At 46.0% G+C, this 16,474-nt stretch overlaps 1 protein-coding gene across 1 annotated transcript in view; it reads left to right on the top strand.

The window, feature by feature from the left end:
• Positions 1–15,613, top strand: part of COL4A2 (collagen type IV alpha 2 chain) — a 174,461-nt gene extending 158,848 nt beyond the window's left edge. The window contains 4 exon segments of the mRNA XM_048501030.1: positions 5,209–5,325; positions 8,260–8,451; positions 9,755–10,041; positions 13,790–15,613. Coding sequence (XP_048356987.1) covers positions 5,209–5,325; positions 8,260–8,451; positions 9,755–10,041; positions 13,790–14,044 — 851 coding nt within the window. The 3' untranslated portion in view covers positions 14,045–15,613.
• The last annotated feature ends 861 nt before the right edge of the window (positions 15,614–16,474 follow it).

The raw sequence follows: 16,474 nt of genomic DNA, 5'->3' as shown, positions 1-16,474 counted from the left end.
GCTTTTAAACTGATTCCTGGGGGAAAGCCGACAGGAGCTGAGGTGACTTCGGTTCAGAATACAGAGTCCATGGGGATGCAGACAGAGAAGGAGGTTTTTTTAAATCAACCACATACAAGTGAAGAACATAGCAATGTGATAAGTGATAGTGTCTACAAAAGGCTAGAGGGCAAAACACATAAATCCCAGGTTAGGGACAGAGACAGAGTATACAAGTGTCTCTATGCTAATAGTAGAAACATTCGACCTAAAATGGGGGAGCTGGAGTACAGAGTTTTGAAGGAGGACATTGATATAGTGGGCATCACAGAGACATGGTGGAATGAGGAGAACCAGTGGGATGCTGTTATCCCAGGTTACAGGCTCTACAGGAAGGATAGGACAGAGCGTATTGGGGGTGGGGTGGCCCTCTACATCAAAGAGAGCATAGTGTCACATAAAATAGACAATGCAGGGGAGCTGATTCCTCTACAGAAGCACTGTGGATATCAATACCAGGGGTGAAGCATAGTTTAACATTAGGAATATATTATCGTCCCCCTGACCAAAGCGCACAAGAGGATTCTGAGATGGAAAAAGAAATTAGAGAGGCCAACAAAGCAAAAATGTCGTGGTAATGGGCGATTTTAACTATCCCCATATAAACTGGAAAAATGCATGTTCAGGTCATAGTAAGGAGAGAACATTCCTGGATATGCTAAATGACTGTGGCTTAGAGCAGATGGTTGTAGAACCAACCAGGGGAGATGTGATCCTAGATCTAATTCTATGTGGGACCCAGGACCTGGTGCGGGAAGTCAGTGTTGTTGAGCCGATAGGGAACAGCGACCACAATGCTGTCAGATTCAGTATCTCTGCATGCGAACAAGTGACAACTACTAATGTAGTTACATTCGCCTTCAGAGGAAATTTCTCAAAGATGAGGGATAGTCATGGGAAGCTGAAAGGGAAAATCAAGAGAGTCAAAATGTCCAAGATGCTTGGAGGTTATTTAAAAACACAGTCTTAAAAGCTCAACTGGAATGTGTTCCACAGGTTAGGAAAGGCAGCGCCCAGTCCAAAAGAAAGCCACCATGGTTAACAAAGGGGCGTTGAGGAAATTATGAGGGATAAAAAAAGATGTCTTTTAGAAAATGGAAGTCCAACTTAACTGATAAAAGAATACCAGAGAGAACACAAATGGTGGCAAAAGAGAAGCAAGTTAGCTGTAAGGGAGGCAAAAAAGGATTATGAGGAATGCATGGCTGTGAACATCAAAACCAGCAACAAACAGTTCTTCAAGTACATCAAAAGCAGGAAGCCAGCAAGGGAAGCGGTAGGCCCGTTAGATGACAAAGGAACAAAGGGTGTGCTAAAAGATGACAGGGGATTGCAGAAAAGCTGAATGAATTCTTTGCATCTGTCTTCACCCAAGAGGAGGTGAGGAAAATTCCTGCACCTGAACCAAGCTTCTTAGGAGGCGAATCCGAGGAACTAACAAAGATAGTGGTAGACAAGGAAGAAGTTCTGGCAGCCATTGATAAACTAAATGCTACCAAGTCCCCTGGCCCAGATTGCATTCACCCAAGAGTTCTTAAAGAGCTCAAGCATGAAATTGCTGATGTTCTCACTTTAATATGCAACTTATCCTTGAAATCAGGCTCCATCCCTGAAGACTGGAAGATGGCCAATGTCACACCAATCTTTAAGAAAGGATCTAGGGGGACCTGAAATTACAGGCCAGTCAGTTTGACATCGGTTCCTGGTAAATGAGTAGAATCTGTCATTAAAGATGAAATTATAAAACATGTACAAAAGCAAAACCTGCTGAGAAAGAGTCAGCATGGCTTTGCAGAGGCAAATGCTGTCTTACAAACTTACTACAGTTCTTTGAGGATGTAAATAGGCATGTGGATAAGGGGGAACCAGTGGACATTGTCTACTTGGATTTCCAAAAGGCTTTTGACAAAGTTCCTCACCAGAGACTATTGAGAAAACTCAGCAATGAAGGAATAAGAGGGGAAGTCCTCCTATGGGATTAAAAACTGGTTGAGAAACAGGAAGCAAAGAGTGGGTGTAAATGGGAAATTCTCACAATGGAGAGATGTGGGGAGTGGTGTCCCCCAAGGATCCGTATTGGGACCAGTGCTCTTTAACCTATTCATAAATGACCTGGAAGTAGGGGTGGGTAGCGTGGTGGCCAAGTTTGCAGATGATACCAAATTATGTAGGGTGGTGAGAACCACAAAGGATTGCGAGGAGCTCCAAGCGGCCCTTGATAAATTAGGTGAGTGGGCTAAGAAATGGCAAATGCAGTTCAATGTAGCAAAATGCAAAGTGATGCACATAGGGGCAAAAATCCAAACTTCACATACACGCTACAGGGGTCAGTGCTATCAGTCACAGACCAGGAAAGGGATTTGGGCGTCTTAGTTGATAGTTCCATGGGAATGTCAACTCAATGTATGGCAGCTGTGAAAAAGGCAAACTCTATGCTGGGGATAATCAGGAAAGGAATTGATAATAAAACTGCAAAGATTGTCCTGCCCTTATATAAAGCCGTGGTGCGACCACACTTGGAGTACTGTGTTCAGTTCTGGTCACCACATCTCAAAAAGGATATTGAAGAGATAGAAAAAGTGCAGAGAAGGGCAACGAGGATGATTGAGGGACTGGAGCACCTTCCTTATGAGGAAAGGCTGCAGGGTTTGGGACTCTTTAGTTTGGAGAGGAGACGTCTGAGGGGGGATATGATTGAAGTCTATAAAATTATGCATGGGGTAGAAAATGTTGACAGAGAGAAATTTTTCTCTCTTTCTCACAATACTAGAACCAGGGGGCATTAATTGAAAATGCTGGGGGGAAGAATTAGAACTAATAAAAGGAAACACTTCTTCACGCAACGTGTGATTGGTGTTTGGAATATGCTGCCACAGGAGGTGGTGATGGCCACTAACCTGGATAGCTTTAAAAGGGGCTTGGACAGATTTATGGAGGAGAAGTCAATTTATGGCTACCAATCTTGATCCTCTTTGATCTGAGATTGCAAATGCCTTAACAGTCCAGGTGCTCGGGAGCAACAGCCGCAGAAGGCCATTGCTTTCACATCCTACATGTGAACTCCCAAAGGCACCTGGTGGGCCACTGCGAGTAGCAGAGAGCTGGACTAGATGGACTCTGGTCTGATCCAGCTGGCTTGTTCTTATGTTCTTATCAAATCCCCTAAAAGAAAAAGGGAGGGGGGACGGCAGGATCCACTGATGTTACGAAGGGGGGGGGGGCATCAGCAGCCAGCCTCCCCAAAGGCCCGGCGGAAAAGCTCGGTCTTACAGGCCCTGCGGAACTCATTAAGATCCCGCAGGGCCCTGACAGCTGGAGGGAGAGCGTTCCACCAGGCCGGGGCCAGGGCAGTAAAGGCCCTGGCCCAGGTGGAGGCTAGCTGCATCATTGAAGGGCCAGGGATCACCAGTAAATTGGCCTCTGCCGAACGCAGAGACTGGTTCGGGACATATGCGGTAAGACGATCCCGCAGGTACGGAGGTCCCAGGCCGCGCAAGGCCTTAAAGTTACCCTGTCAGCTGAGATTGTGTCAGATCTGAGCTACCAAAGGAGTCAGCTGGAAACAACTCTTTCCTCAGGAGACTTTGTATGTCTTAGAGCCTGGCTTTGAGAGTAAGCAGGCTGATTTCAGAAGAGAGTGTGCTGTCTCAAAGCCTGGTTGTCAGGAATAACAGGCTATGTTCTTGGAATTTCCAGGAGGAGGTCACACTTACACTGTGAAATTCTGAAGACCGGGGAAAAAGCTCAGGAATCTCAGGAATCACCACCTGGCTGACCACTACATTCACACCTTGTTAACTAAAATGTTATAACTGTATGAGCCCAGCTAATGCATATTGCATATTTTCAGTTCTCTAATAGGATTGATTTTTCCATCCATTGATGAAAGTTAGTGAGGGAGCTCCTGTTACCTCAAGCCTGATCTGGAATTATTGCTTTCAGAAGCCCCTTAAAACATTAAGAGCCCTGCTGGATCAGACTGGAGGTCCAAGTCCAGCATCCTGCCTCACACAGTGACCAATCAGTTCCTCTGGAGGTCCAACAACAGGGCACAGAGGCCGAGGCTTTCCTCGATGTTGCCTCATGTCTCTTCTCTTCAGGCACCATGGCTGCTAACCACTCTCTTCCATCAATGTGTCTAATTCCCTTGCAAAGCCATCTGCCTGTGGATACCATGTGGTAGGCCGGGGGTACCCGTGGTCAGAGGTGGGATCCAGCAGGTTCTCACCAGTTCCCGAGAGTGGGTTACTAATTATTTGTGTGTGCCGAGAGGGGGTTACTAATTGGGTCTGCTTTTCCATTAGAAATTCAATTAGGTCCAAAAATCATAAAGTCCTGTTGTTTCCTATGTGGCTGGTTAGCGAAGGTAGAAAACGGGATAATTCTCCCTGTTGGGCTGTTTTAAAAACATGTTTTAGAAATAGGGTAAAGTTCCTTGTTTAAGGAAAGTATCCTCCTTTTGATTTCTAGAAACAAAATTAAGTATTTGAAAGTATTAAGTATTTGACAGGCAGTCAATTAGAGGAGAAGTAGTTGTTTCTGTTGGCAGTAGACGATAGGACTTGCTATAATGAGTTTCAATTAGGGACAGAAAGATACCAGCTGGAAATTAGGAACTTTTTTTTACAGTAAGAGTTTTTTACAGTAACAGAGAAATTATTAATGCCCCGCCCCTGGAATGCCTGGCCACGCCCCTGTTGTGCCCCGCCCAGCCCCATTGGCGCCACGCCACTGTTTGAATTCCACCACCATGGGAACCTGTTACTAAAATTTTTGGATCCCACCACTACCCGTGGTACTTTTCTGGTACCCACCAAGTTCTTTTAGAAAGTTGATGGGGCCAGATAGGTCTTTTGCCCAACAAAGCTTTTGACTGGCTATGCAAATTTTTTTAAATGTTGCTTTGGCAGCAGCTGTCGCCAGAGCCCAAGGATCTTTACTGTGTGACTGAAGATAAGCTAGAGCAGCCGTTTTGTACCTGGCTCCACCCACTGCAGCGGCCATTTTGTGGCAACACCCACCATGCTGTGTCAGAATTCCAAACACACCTGCGGGCTTGAAAAGGTTGGGGACCCCTGTGAAGTAGACCATCGTGAGCTCATTTGGAGAAAGACCAGATGATAAACAAAACATATTATAACATTGCATCAATTTATGACTATGTTTAAGGATTTAGAGGACCATCAGGCAAACCAGGAGTGGGAGGAAGAGGAGGAATACCAGCGTCTCCGGGCTTTAGAGGCGATCAAGGAAGAACGGGACTGCAGGGTCCTCTGGGCCTCGAAGGTAAATGGCGCTCCTTGAATTCTGTCCCTTTTCCTACTGAAAACTGGAACTGCGTATCCCCAGGTGAGACACGAAATCCCAAGAACAAGTATAACGTCATCAAATAAGGGGGAAATTGTGATGTTTTTAACTTGCGAAGGCCATTCCTTTGGGCATGACAGCATCTCTACTTATTGACTGAAGAATTGGGAACTTCTGTCCTATGAAATGGGAAAAACTACCGGGAAACCTGAATATTTCTCCTAATATGAGGATTTTGATGGAATTCTAGTCATGTGTGAATTTTCAAGAATGATATCTTTTTCTCTTTTGAGGATACTTCCCCCCCCACACACACACACACACATCATTAGGTTTCGTTGTTATTTATATTTGTTAGCTGTACCCTATATCAAATATTCAGTAATTATTTATATAATATATTCATTGTAGCCAGCAGTGTAGTGTTCTGTATATGAACTGCTCAGGAGAAGTTGGTGAGGAAGTCCAGAATCTTCCGTAGCCACACCAGAGCAGCCGCGATGGCAGGGCATCGGCTTTCTCACCTGGACTGATTACCTGCTGGTGATGGTCTCTTTAAAAGCCTGCCCATTTGAAATCGTGAAAGGAAGGCTCCAAATCTGCACAAAGTGAAATCAGGGGGGGAAAAAAATTATAATCAGAAGTTGTACTACTGGCCTGCAAAATTAATATCAGAATATTATTAATATTTTACTATTATTTAATTTCTACCTCAGCAAAAGGCCGAGTTCAGGATGGCTTACAACCCATCAATGTAACATTCATAGATCAGAAACAAACATGATTGATATGATACAATGAACAGTTAAAATGACTCATGTCAGTCCAAGGACAATTAAAAATAATCGACCCAACTTTAACATGCCATCGTTCTTCCATAATATTTCCTAAATGGGAGTATAATCCAATAATTTCTGCTATATCAGATGCCGTTCATCCCCCACTAAGCTCTGTTTATTTAATAAAAGGGAGGGAAAGGAGGGAGGGGATCCCCTGACCTCAGAGGCATACCAGGGGAAAATGGTGCCCGGAGACATCCATTCTCCAAGCGTCCCCCCACTACACCTGGGGCAATGGGCCCACGCCCCCAAGGAGTGGGGCCACACCGAGTTTATAAAAGCAAAGGCCCCAGCACAGAGCCTTCCAGTTGTTTCTGCCCTCCCCAGAGGGGAGGGCAGAAGGAGCTGCCGGCCCGGGAGGGAGTGAGGCAGCCCGGGAGGGAAGCGAGCCAGGAGGGGAGCGATGACGACACAAGCGGGGCTGAGAATGCCAGAAGACAAGGCAGTAGGACTTCCTGCTGCCTTGCTGTCTTCCTAGTCACATGGGGGCCCCCTGATTTTGCACCCCCATGTGACCAGATCAGTGGCAGCCAGGGACAGAGGGCACCCCTTGTATAAGGTGACCAGATTGTCACCTTTGTAAACTGGGACCCAGCTGGCCGCACGCGCACATGCGAGCACAACCGCAGGAGCGCATTGCCTTCTGGGGCGCTCCTGTTTCCTGCCCTGTGACAGGATGGGAAATGGGAGCACCCCAGAAGGCAGTGCGCTCCTGAGGCCGCATGCGCGGGAGGCTTCCGCACTGCCTTCTGGGGCGCGCACCAGAAGGCAGTGCAAAAATCGGGACGGTTCAAAAAACCCGCGGGATGCGGGACAAATTGTTTTAAGGCAGGACTGTCCCACCAAAAGCGGCACGTCTGGTCACCATACCCTTGTCCTTAGGCAAATACACTGCTGCCCGACCTAGATAGCCTGGGCTAGCCCAGTCTTGTCAGATCTCAGCAGCTAAGCAGGGTCAGCCCTAGTTAGTACTTGGGTGGGAGACCACCAAGGAAATACCAGGGGTGCTATACAGAAGAAGGAAATGACAAGCCACCCCTGAATGTCTCTTACCCTGAAAAACCAGTGAGAGGACACCATAATTCAGTTGTGACTTCAGGGCATGTTCCACCATCATTGATATACATACATAGTGGCTATATTATGAATGTTAGGTAATGAGTGGGGGATCCTGCCATTTGGAAGACGATTACTGAGACATGGTAATATCTTTATAGTGTAACCCTTGACAGAGTTACGTCCTCCTAAGCTCAGTGACTCCGTGAACATAGAAGGGTGCAGCTCTCTCTAGGATTGCACTACTAGTTTCTTCCAAGAGAAAAGGGCAGTAGCCAAATTACCATTTCAGTGTGGCCACATTTGCCTGCCCTGCTGGTAGAAAAGTAGCTTCTCAACAAAGAAAAAAATCAGGGAGTTTTTTAACCTAAGAGCATCCAGCCACGTGATTTCTACGCCTGTATTCCAAAATGGTACAGGAGGAAAATACCATGTGTTTGTTTGTTTTCTGAATATGTGCATTATCACTGAGGATGGTGCCATTCAGAAAACATGAGAGTTACACTAGAGCAATTTATTTGTGCGTGTGTATACGAAATAAACCTGCATCTTCCTATGTGGTGTAGTGGTAAAGATCAGGTGGACTCTAATCTGGAGAACCAGGTTTGATTCCCCACTCTTCCATCTGAGTGGCAGAGACTTATCTGGTGAACCAGATGTGTTTCCGCACTCCTACATTCCTGCTGAGTGTCCTTAGGCTAGTTACAGTTCTTCAGAGCTCTCTCAGCCCCACCTACCTCACAAGGTGACTGTTGTGGGGAGAGGAAGGGAAAGGTGTTTTTAAGCCCCTTTGAATCTCCTTACAGGAGAAGTAGAGATATAAATCCAAATTCCTTACTCATCTGTCTATGATGCTAGAGCCTGTATTGTCAAAATGGCTTCATTTCAATAGTTGAGTCACCTGTTCAATTGCTTGTTTCGCATTATTCTGCACCAGGTAGAAGGCAGCTTGGCTTTAATTGGACTCTAATAATTTCTACTTTAAAATAATGTACTTCTTGTTTTCCCCTCTCTCCAGGTTCACCAGGTGACCCAGGTACTCCTGGGCTGCCAGGTATGCCAGGCCGCAGTGTTAATATAGGATATCTTCTGGTGAAACACAGCCAGTCAGAGCAAGAACCCATGTGTCCAGTGGGCATGAATAAACTGTGGAGTGGCTACAGTTTGCTGTATTTTGAAGGACAAGATAAAGCACATAATCAGGACCTGGGTATGTACAGATGAGAGGTTTTCATACTGCCCTATAGTGCTGACAGGCTACATAGCAGCAAAACGTAGGATGTCCACATACTAATAATTAAGTGTTGTCAAGCCCTGTGGTACAGAGTGGTAAACTGCAGTTCTACAGTCAAACCTCCACTCACAACCTGAGTTCAGTGAATCCCAACGGAAGTCAGATTCAGGTAGTCAAGATGTACTCAGCCTTCCATCCTTCCAAGGTTGGTAAAACGAGTACCCAACTTCCACTCACAACCTGAGTTCAATGAATCCCAACGGAAGTCAGATTCAGGTAGTCAAGATTTACTCAGCCTTCCATCCTTCCAAGGTTGGTAAAATGAGTACCCAACTTCCACTCACAACCTGAGTTCAATGAATCCCAACGGAAGTCAGATTCAGGTAGTCAAGTTTTACTCAGCCTTCCATCCTTCCAAGGTTGGTAAAACGAGCACCCAACTTGCTGTGGGAAATGTATAGACGACTGCTTTGAAGGGAATGGCAAACCACCCCATAACCAAAGTCTGCTAAGCAAACATCACAGTGTGACACTTACTACTACTTGGTGCAGACTTCCCTCTGTGAGACACCTCTGAAGATGCCAGCCACAGATGCAGGCGAAACGTTAGGAACAAGATCTACCAGATCATGGCCACACAGCCCGGAAAACCTACCACAACCAGTTGAATCTGGCCATGAAAGCCTTCGACAATACACTGTATGAGATTGTTTATGTTTTGCAGTATAAAAGCTTGTTTAAGTATATGTATAGTGAATATCAGAGTTATTGGCGTATTGATACCATTACCCATATTGATGCTTTTTTATTGTTAACCCTTGAGCCACCTATCCCACTTTCACTATGGTTGGCCTGCAACTATAGACCTGGCCTAACTCCATCTTACAGGCCCTGCAGAATTGAAATGGATCCTGCAGAATCCTGGTCTTATTGAGTAGGCTGAGAAGGCTTTGAGTCAAATAGAGAGTATCACAGCGGTTCTCAACCTGTGGGTCACGACCCCTTTGGGGGTCGAATTACCCTTCCACCTAAGATCATCAGAAAACACATATTTCCGATGGTCTTAGGAACCGAGATACAAATAATTTTATGGTTGGGGGTCACCACAACATGAGGAACTGTATTAAAGGGTCGCGGCATTAGGAAGAACCACTGGAATATCACCTTGGGACAGAATTGAGAACCACTGGAATATCACCTTGGGACAGAATTTCAAGTGGTACTTTAAAAGGTCAGGCGCTTGAACTATACATGCCAGGCATGCTTTTCACTTTTCCAGGTCTAGCTGGGTCATGTTTGGCTCGGTTCAGCACAATGCCCTTTCTTTACTGCAATCCCGGAGACGTCTGCTACTACGCAAGCCGCAACGACAAATCCTACTGGCTGTCTACAACGGCTCCTCTTCCAATGATGCCTGTGAGAGAAGATGAAATCCAGCCTTACATCAGCCGTTGTTCTGTCTGTGAGGCTCCAGCCGTCGCCATCGCTATCCACAGCCAAGACGTTTCTATCCCACACTGTCCGGAAGGATGGCGCAGTTTATGGATCGGATATTCGTTCCTCATGGTATTTGCTTCTCTTGTCATTTTGTTGATTGTGACACAAAAAGGATTTTTAAACCAACTGGACCAAAGGTGGAATCCAGCAGGTTCTCACCAGTTCCCGAGAGTGGGTTACTAATTATTTGTGTGTGCCGAGAGGGGGTGACTAATTGGGTCAGATTTTCCATTAGAAATTCCATTAGGTCCAAAAATCATAAAGTTCTGTTGTTTCCTATGTGCCTGGTTAGCGAAGGTAGAAAACGAGATAATTCTCCCTGTTGGGCTGTTTTAAAAACATGTTTTAGAAATAGGGTAAAGTTCCTTGTTTAAGGAAAGTATCCTTCTTTTGATTTCTAGAAACAAAATTAAGTATTTGAAAGTATTAAGTATTTGACAGGCAGTCAATTAGAGGAGAAGTAGTTGTTTCTGTTGGCAGTAGACAATAGGACTTGCTATAGTGAGTTTAAATTATGGACAGAAAGATACCAGCTGGAAATTAGGAACTTTTTTTTACAGTAAGAGTTTTTTACAGTATCAGAGAAATTATTAATGCCCTGCCCCCGGAATGCCCGGCCACACCCCCGTCGTGCCCCGCCCAGCCCCATTGGTGCTACACCACTGTTTGAATCCCACCACCATGGGAACCTGTTACTAAAATTTTTGGATCCCACCACTGAACTGGACCATATTTTATAGAAAATATGTTGGTCTTCATGCCTATCTGGAAGTGAGCTGAGTTAGATACTCTGCCAGTAATTCCACAGATAAATTTAGAAATTAAAAATACTCTGCATAAAAGAAGTTACCCTCCCAATTAAAAAAATCCCCAAATCAGCCCAGTGAAGGATGAGAAGCCATCTCTATTAGCCTATTAAATGGAGGAGGAACCACTTGAACTCTATTAGCCTATTAAATGGAGGAGGAACCACTTGAACTCTATTAGCCTATTAAATGGAGGAGGAACCACTTGAACTCATCTAGGCCAGTATTGTCCGCTCAGACTGGCAGCATCCCCAGGGTTTCAGGTAAAGAGATCTTTCACCTCACCTTCAACCTGATCCTTTTAACTGCAGATGCTGGGGATTGAATCTCGAACCTTCTGCATGGCAGTCAGACTACCACTGACCTATGGCCCGTTCCCTAAAGGAATGGGATAGTGTTCAGTTCCACCCCTAACACTTCGCTGCATCCTTCAGAACTTCTTTGCAAGCCTAACTTTGCCTTCCCCCCATGTCCAGGATACTGTATGTTTCTAAGGCTGTGGTGGTGAACCTATGGCGCTCCAGATGTTCACAGACTACAATTCCCATCAATTAGCCATGCTGGCAGGGGCTGATGGGAATTGTAGTCCATGAACATCTGGGATGCCATAGGTACGCCACCACTGTGGGCTTTGGCATCTTGGACACGACATATAAAGTTGTCCTGGATTGGAGGAAAGTCACTCTCTGAGCAGCTCCTTAATTATATCCCTCTGTTCCCAGACTCGGTAAACTGCAAAAGCAGCCAAACTCAGCAAGTTGACGTCCCCTGGAATAGGGGTCACAAATGTAAGGTCAGGAAATGTGTCCTCTGAGAATTGACCAAGTATTGTGGAATACTAAATGGGAACCTCTGGAACCTTAAGGTCTCTTTCTTCCTTTCCCAGATTTGGCCACAAGCCCGGCTCACAGCAAATGTGCTGAGATTAACTAACTAATGAACAAAAATATCCTTATGACCGATCAGCCTCTGAGGTTAATCAGACCTAATTTCTCAGGCCAGAGCCTTTTCCTTGCGCAAGACGGTCTGCTTTGCCAAGTCTTTCACATTCTTATTTCCTGCTTCTTATGCCACTTTGCTGAAGGCCAAACTACACTTCAGGGACTTTTAACAAGTTGGGTACAGGCAGTGGTGGGATCCAAAAATTTTAGTAACAGGTTCCCATGGTGGTGGGATTCAAACAGTGGTGTAAGCCAATAGAGGGCTGGAGCAGGGAGCTGCTGGCAGGAGGTGTGGCCGGGTATTATTCCAGGGTGGGAGAGCATTCCTGGGGGGGGAGCTGTAGCAGGGGCGCAGCCGCATCATCCAGTCCTTGGGTGGGAAACGAATGCACACAGGCGCAGGCTGCCACTCACGCCAGTGCACCTCCTGCTAGACTGCTTCAAGTTCTGCGCGCTACTGCTGAAAAAATCACGTGGCAAAATCACCAATTAGTAACCCCCTCTTGGCACACACAAATAATTAGTAACCTACTCTCAGGAACCTGTGAGAACCTGCTGGATCCCACCTCTGGGTACAGGAAACTCAAATTCCCAGCAAATTTAGAAATTATTAATGCCCCGCCCCCGGAATGCCCGTTCAATTTCGGGAAATGGCTTTTAAAAAAATAAAGGAGAGCCCAAGCTGCTTGGAACCTCTTGCGATCACTTTCAGTGTGAGAGAATGGCTGAGCAGGGGGAGGCAGGATCCATTTTGACTGTCCTTTATTTCTTAAAAGCCATTCTCTGCAGCTGCCGTTCAATTTCGGGAAATCTGGACCCGACTTCTTAAAAAACCAAACGTGTAGTTTGGCACTGAGTAAGGCTAGGCATGTGCATATGTGGTGGATCCATTTGACTGTCCATACACATGTGCATATGTAATAGAGACCTGGATTTCTGAAGTACACAGATGAAAACTACATAGTTTAAGTCAGGGGTCTGCAACCCGCGGCTCTGGAGCCACATGCGGCTCTTTCAGCCTTATACTGCGGCTCCGTGTGGCCTGGAGGTTGGAGGGTAGCATGGGCATGTCCCTCCAGAGCAGCCACCATCCCCCTCTGCCATCCCCACAGCTGCCATCCACTCTCTGCCCCACAGAGCAGGTGGCTGCCTGCTCCATTGGGCAGAGGGGGTTTCCCTGCCCAGTGCCGCTGCCTCCTGCAGCACGAGAGGCGGCAGCACCAGGCAGGCCGTGGTCACCATCCCCCCTTTGCCCCATGGAGCAGAGGGCAGAGGGAATTTCCCTGCTCGGCACTTCCGTCTCCCAGGGCTGGAAGGAAAGGTGAGTGGAGGGGATGAACCGCAGGCAGTTCCGTGCGGAACCGCTTCTCTGGCTCAGTAGATCCTTCGGGCCATGGAAAACAGGTCCAAATTACTCTTTGTGTGGTAAAGGTTGCCGACCCCTGGTTAAAGTAGTTTAGCCATCACTTTCCTTCCAGTGCCAACTAATTTTTCCTCTCAAGTAGCTCCTGACATTTCGCCTGTATCTGTGGTTGGCATCTTCAGAGGATCTGAAGATGCCAGCCACAGATGCAGGCGAAAACGTCTGGAGAAAACGCCACTGGAACACGACCATACAACCCGGAAAACCCACAACATACTAGTGATTCTGGCCGTGAAAGCCTTCGACAATACATTTATTGGTATTGGAGCAGCAGTGGCGTAGTGGTTAAGAGCAGGTGTACGCTAATCTGGAGGAACTGGGTTCGATTCCCCACTCTGCCGCCTGAGCTGTGGAGGCTTATCTGGGGAATTCAGATTAGCCTGTGCACATGCCAGCTGGGTGACCTTGGGCTAGTCACTGTTCTTCGGAGCTCTCTCAGCCCCACCCACCTCACAGGGTGTTTGTTGTGACGGGGGAAGGGAAAGGAGATTGTAAGCCCCTTTGAGTCTCCTTGCAGGAGAGAAAGGGGGGATATAAATCCAACACTTCTTATTATTGTTGTTGCTGTAAATCAGTGCAGGCCAGTGAAAGTGATGCTCCAGATCCTATATCTTGCATTTAAACATGGTTTTCTCGGTCTTTCTTAGCACACTGCTGCCGGCGCTGAAGGAGGGGGCCAGTCGCTCGTCTCCCCGGGGAGCTGCCTGGAGGACTTCCGAGCGACCCCATTCATCGAATGCAACGGGGCTCAGGGGACTTGCCACTACTTTGCCAACAAATACAGCTTCTGGCTCACCACCATCGACGACCAATTCCAACACTCGCCCTCCTCAGATACGCTCAAGGCAGGACTCATCCGAACACACATCAGCAGATGCCAAGTCTGTATGAAAAACCTTTAAAAGAAAAAAATCACTCCAGAATGGCAGGGAGCAAATCCTGTTGGTGCTTATTTTAACTTATTACCTCAAAACCCAAAGAAGACATGTATTCCCATTATTATCTGAGAGGAACAGACCACAGCCACTGCTTTCCGCTAAACGGTGGTTTCTATTACCTTTTCATGTTATGGTCTCATCTGATTTCTATTCAATTGCAAATGGAACAACTTTCCCTTACAAAATCGAACTAGTTGGCAGATTTCGTGACCTAACTCATTTGCTGGTGTTTACACCACAATTTTATCGCATTTGTTCTGTATGCTTTTCTCTGCAATCAATCGACTGCCCCCATCTCATAGTCATTAAAAAATGGCTGCTGGTATGAAAACGGAAGGGCGAAATACCCAGAAATCGGCCTAGAAGATGAAACACAAACACTGTAATAGAGAGAGGGAGAGAGATGTCCTTTTCCATTCTAAGATGTTGGCCACAATCCAACCGAGGGTGTGTTTGCGCTGGATTCTGACCTTGGTGCTGTTAACGCTGTGGCACGGTCGCTTGTTGTTTCCTAACAGTTTGCCAGTCAAGAGTTTATTGCTTCGTGTGCCAGCTTGCTTCCATGGCCTGCGTTTGATACACAGGAAGTGTTATATACTTCTGAGGAACAGTTAGCTAGTTACTCACTCAAACGGTGCTGCATTTGGACCAGTGAGCTTCAAGATTTGACCTACCAGAGGCTGAACCCAGAAAGAGTGAGGGGTGGCACTGAAACCAGAAAGAGAACGGGCTGGGGGGCTTGTTCCCCATAGCAAGTGCCATTTTAACTTTGCCTCTCCCTGCCATTTCCTGGTAGGTGGAAGTGTGGTGAGAAAGATATCTCACTGATCCATACATTCTAATTCAAAGGTTGCCCAGTTCTCACCCTCCAACTCTGTCGCACCTGGAATGGCACCTAGTAAGTGCCCTTTTCCTCCCAGGTGTGTGATTCTAAATCTGCTTCCAACTATAGTTCTTTCTTCAGCACTGAGAAGTGGCAGGGAAGGCAGAGATAGAATCCACTGCAAGGAAGTGGATACTCTATTCTAGCCTGGGGTGAAAAGTGCTTGAACAGGCCAACAGTGAGACTGGTCCATCTCAGTTCTGTTGCCCACACTGAACAGGGAACATCTCAGTTCTGTTGCCCACACCGAACAGACATGAAGGTTCCTTATATCAAATCAGATCCTTAAGTCTATCAAGATCAGTATTGAATGGCAGTGGCTCGCCAAGATCTGAGGCAGAAGTCTTTCAGATAATTGTAACTGCCTCCTTGAGTTTTGCAAGGGAGAAAACGGCTATCAAATATTTTAAATAACCAAACAAAACCATTTACTACTTGATCCTTTTTTTAACTGGAGATATCAGGAATTGAACCTGGCATCTTCCATATCCCAGGCAGAGACTCTACCACTGAGCCACAGTCCCTCCCCAAGGCTAAGAAGCAGCCCCCAGGCACACCTTGAATTGAGGATCTCTCTTGCCTTGTTTTTGCCTTCAATTGATCTATAATTTTTACATCCTAAAATAAAGGAGATTGTTTTAACAATTGTACTTACTGGCTGGCTTGATATTGAATTATACACACTGTAGGATTTAAAACATCACATCCCCATAAAATACCCCATTAAACCTCTGTCCCCAGTGACATTCCAAAATCCTTACAAAAGCACAAAAGAAAAAAAATTATAAAAACGTTTAGCAAATTGGTACCCTTTACTGTATTTCTCAATAATAAGTCAATTCAACTTCTCTATTGTCTTCGCTTTAAAGTCAAAACTGCAGTGCTGTTGGGAGTTTTATTGGTGGAAAAATGAAATGCTACATGCCCAGATTTATGGTGTCACTATTAACCCCGAACGCACAGTTGCTTGCAAACAGAAATACTTGTTCGACAAGAAGTGCACTGGTCAGTTACTTCCTGAATAGAAGACTTTGATTACCTGACACTGGTGTTGTTTTCTGTTGTTTGGATGACAATTAGATGTTTTGTAATGTGAAGCTTCAACTATGTTTTTTTAATACTTGCAGCAGTGTATGTGGGTATCAGGATCTGTTGATGTCCCCGCAGTAACCAGACTCTTGGATTCAGACATTGGTTTATTGAATAGGAACAATGCGAACAGGATACAAGCAAATCTTTGCTGGAACTGAGTTCCAATACTTAGCTTCTGGTTAATAACCCTCGAGTCAATTCCCTCCATTCTACCCACTGTAACGAACCAGTAAAGCCCAGTCAAAAGCAACCGTATAAAGTTCTTTATTGAGCTGGCATTCTTAGTCTGGAACAGGCAATGCGAGAACTGACACCTGGATCTCAAGCAGCCGCTTATACAGGGCATCAGACAGGCTCCCGCCAAAAGCATATAAACAAGGAAAGTTTCACACAGTATTTCACCCAAGCAAGCAAGCAAG

Source organism: Sphaerodactylus townsendi, linkage group LG01, assembly GCF_021028975.2.
Source record: "Sphaerodactylus townsendi isolate TG3544 linkage group LG01, MPM_Stown_v2.3, whole genome shotgun sequence".
NCBI classification, from domain to species: Eukaryota; Metazoa; Chordata; class Lepidosauria; order Squamata; family Sphaerodactylidae; genus Sphaerodactylus; species Sphaerodactylus townsendi.
Note: the sequence above shows the minus strand (reverse complement) of the source record. Positions and strands in the feature narration are given on the sequence as shown.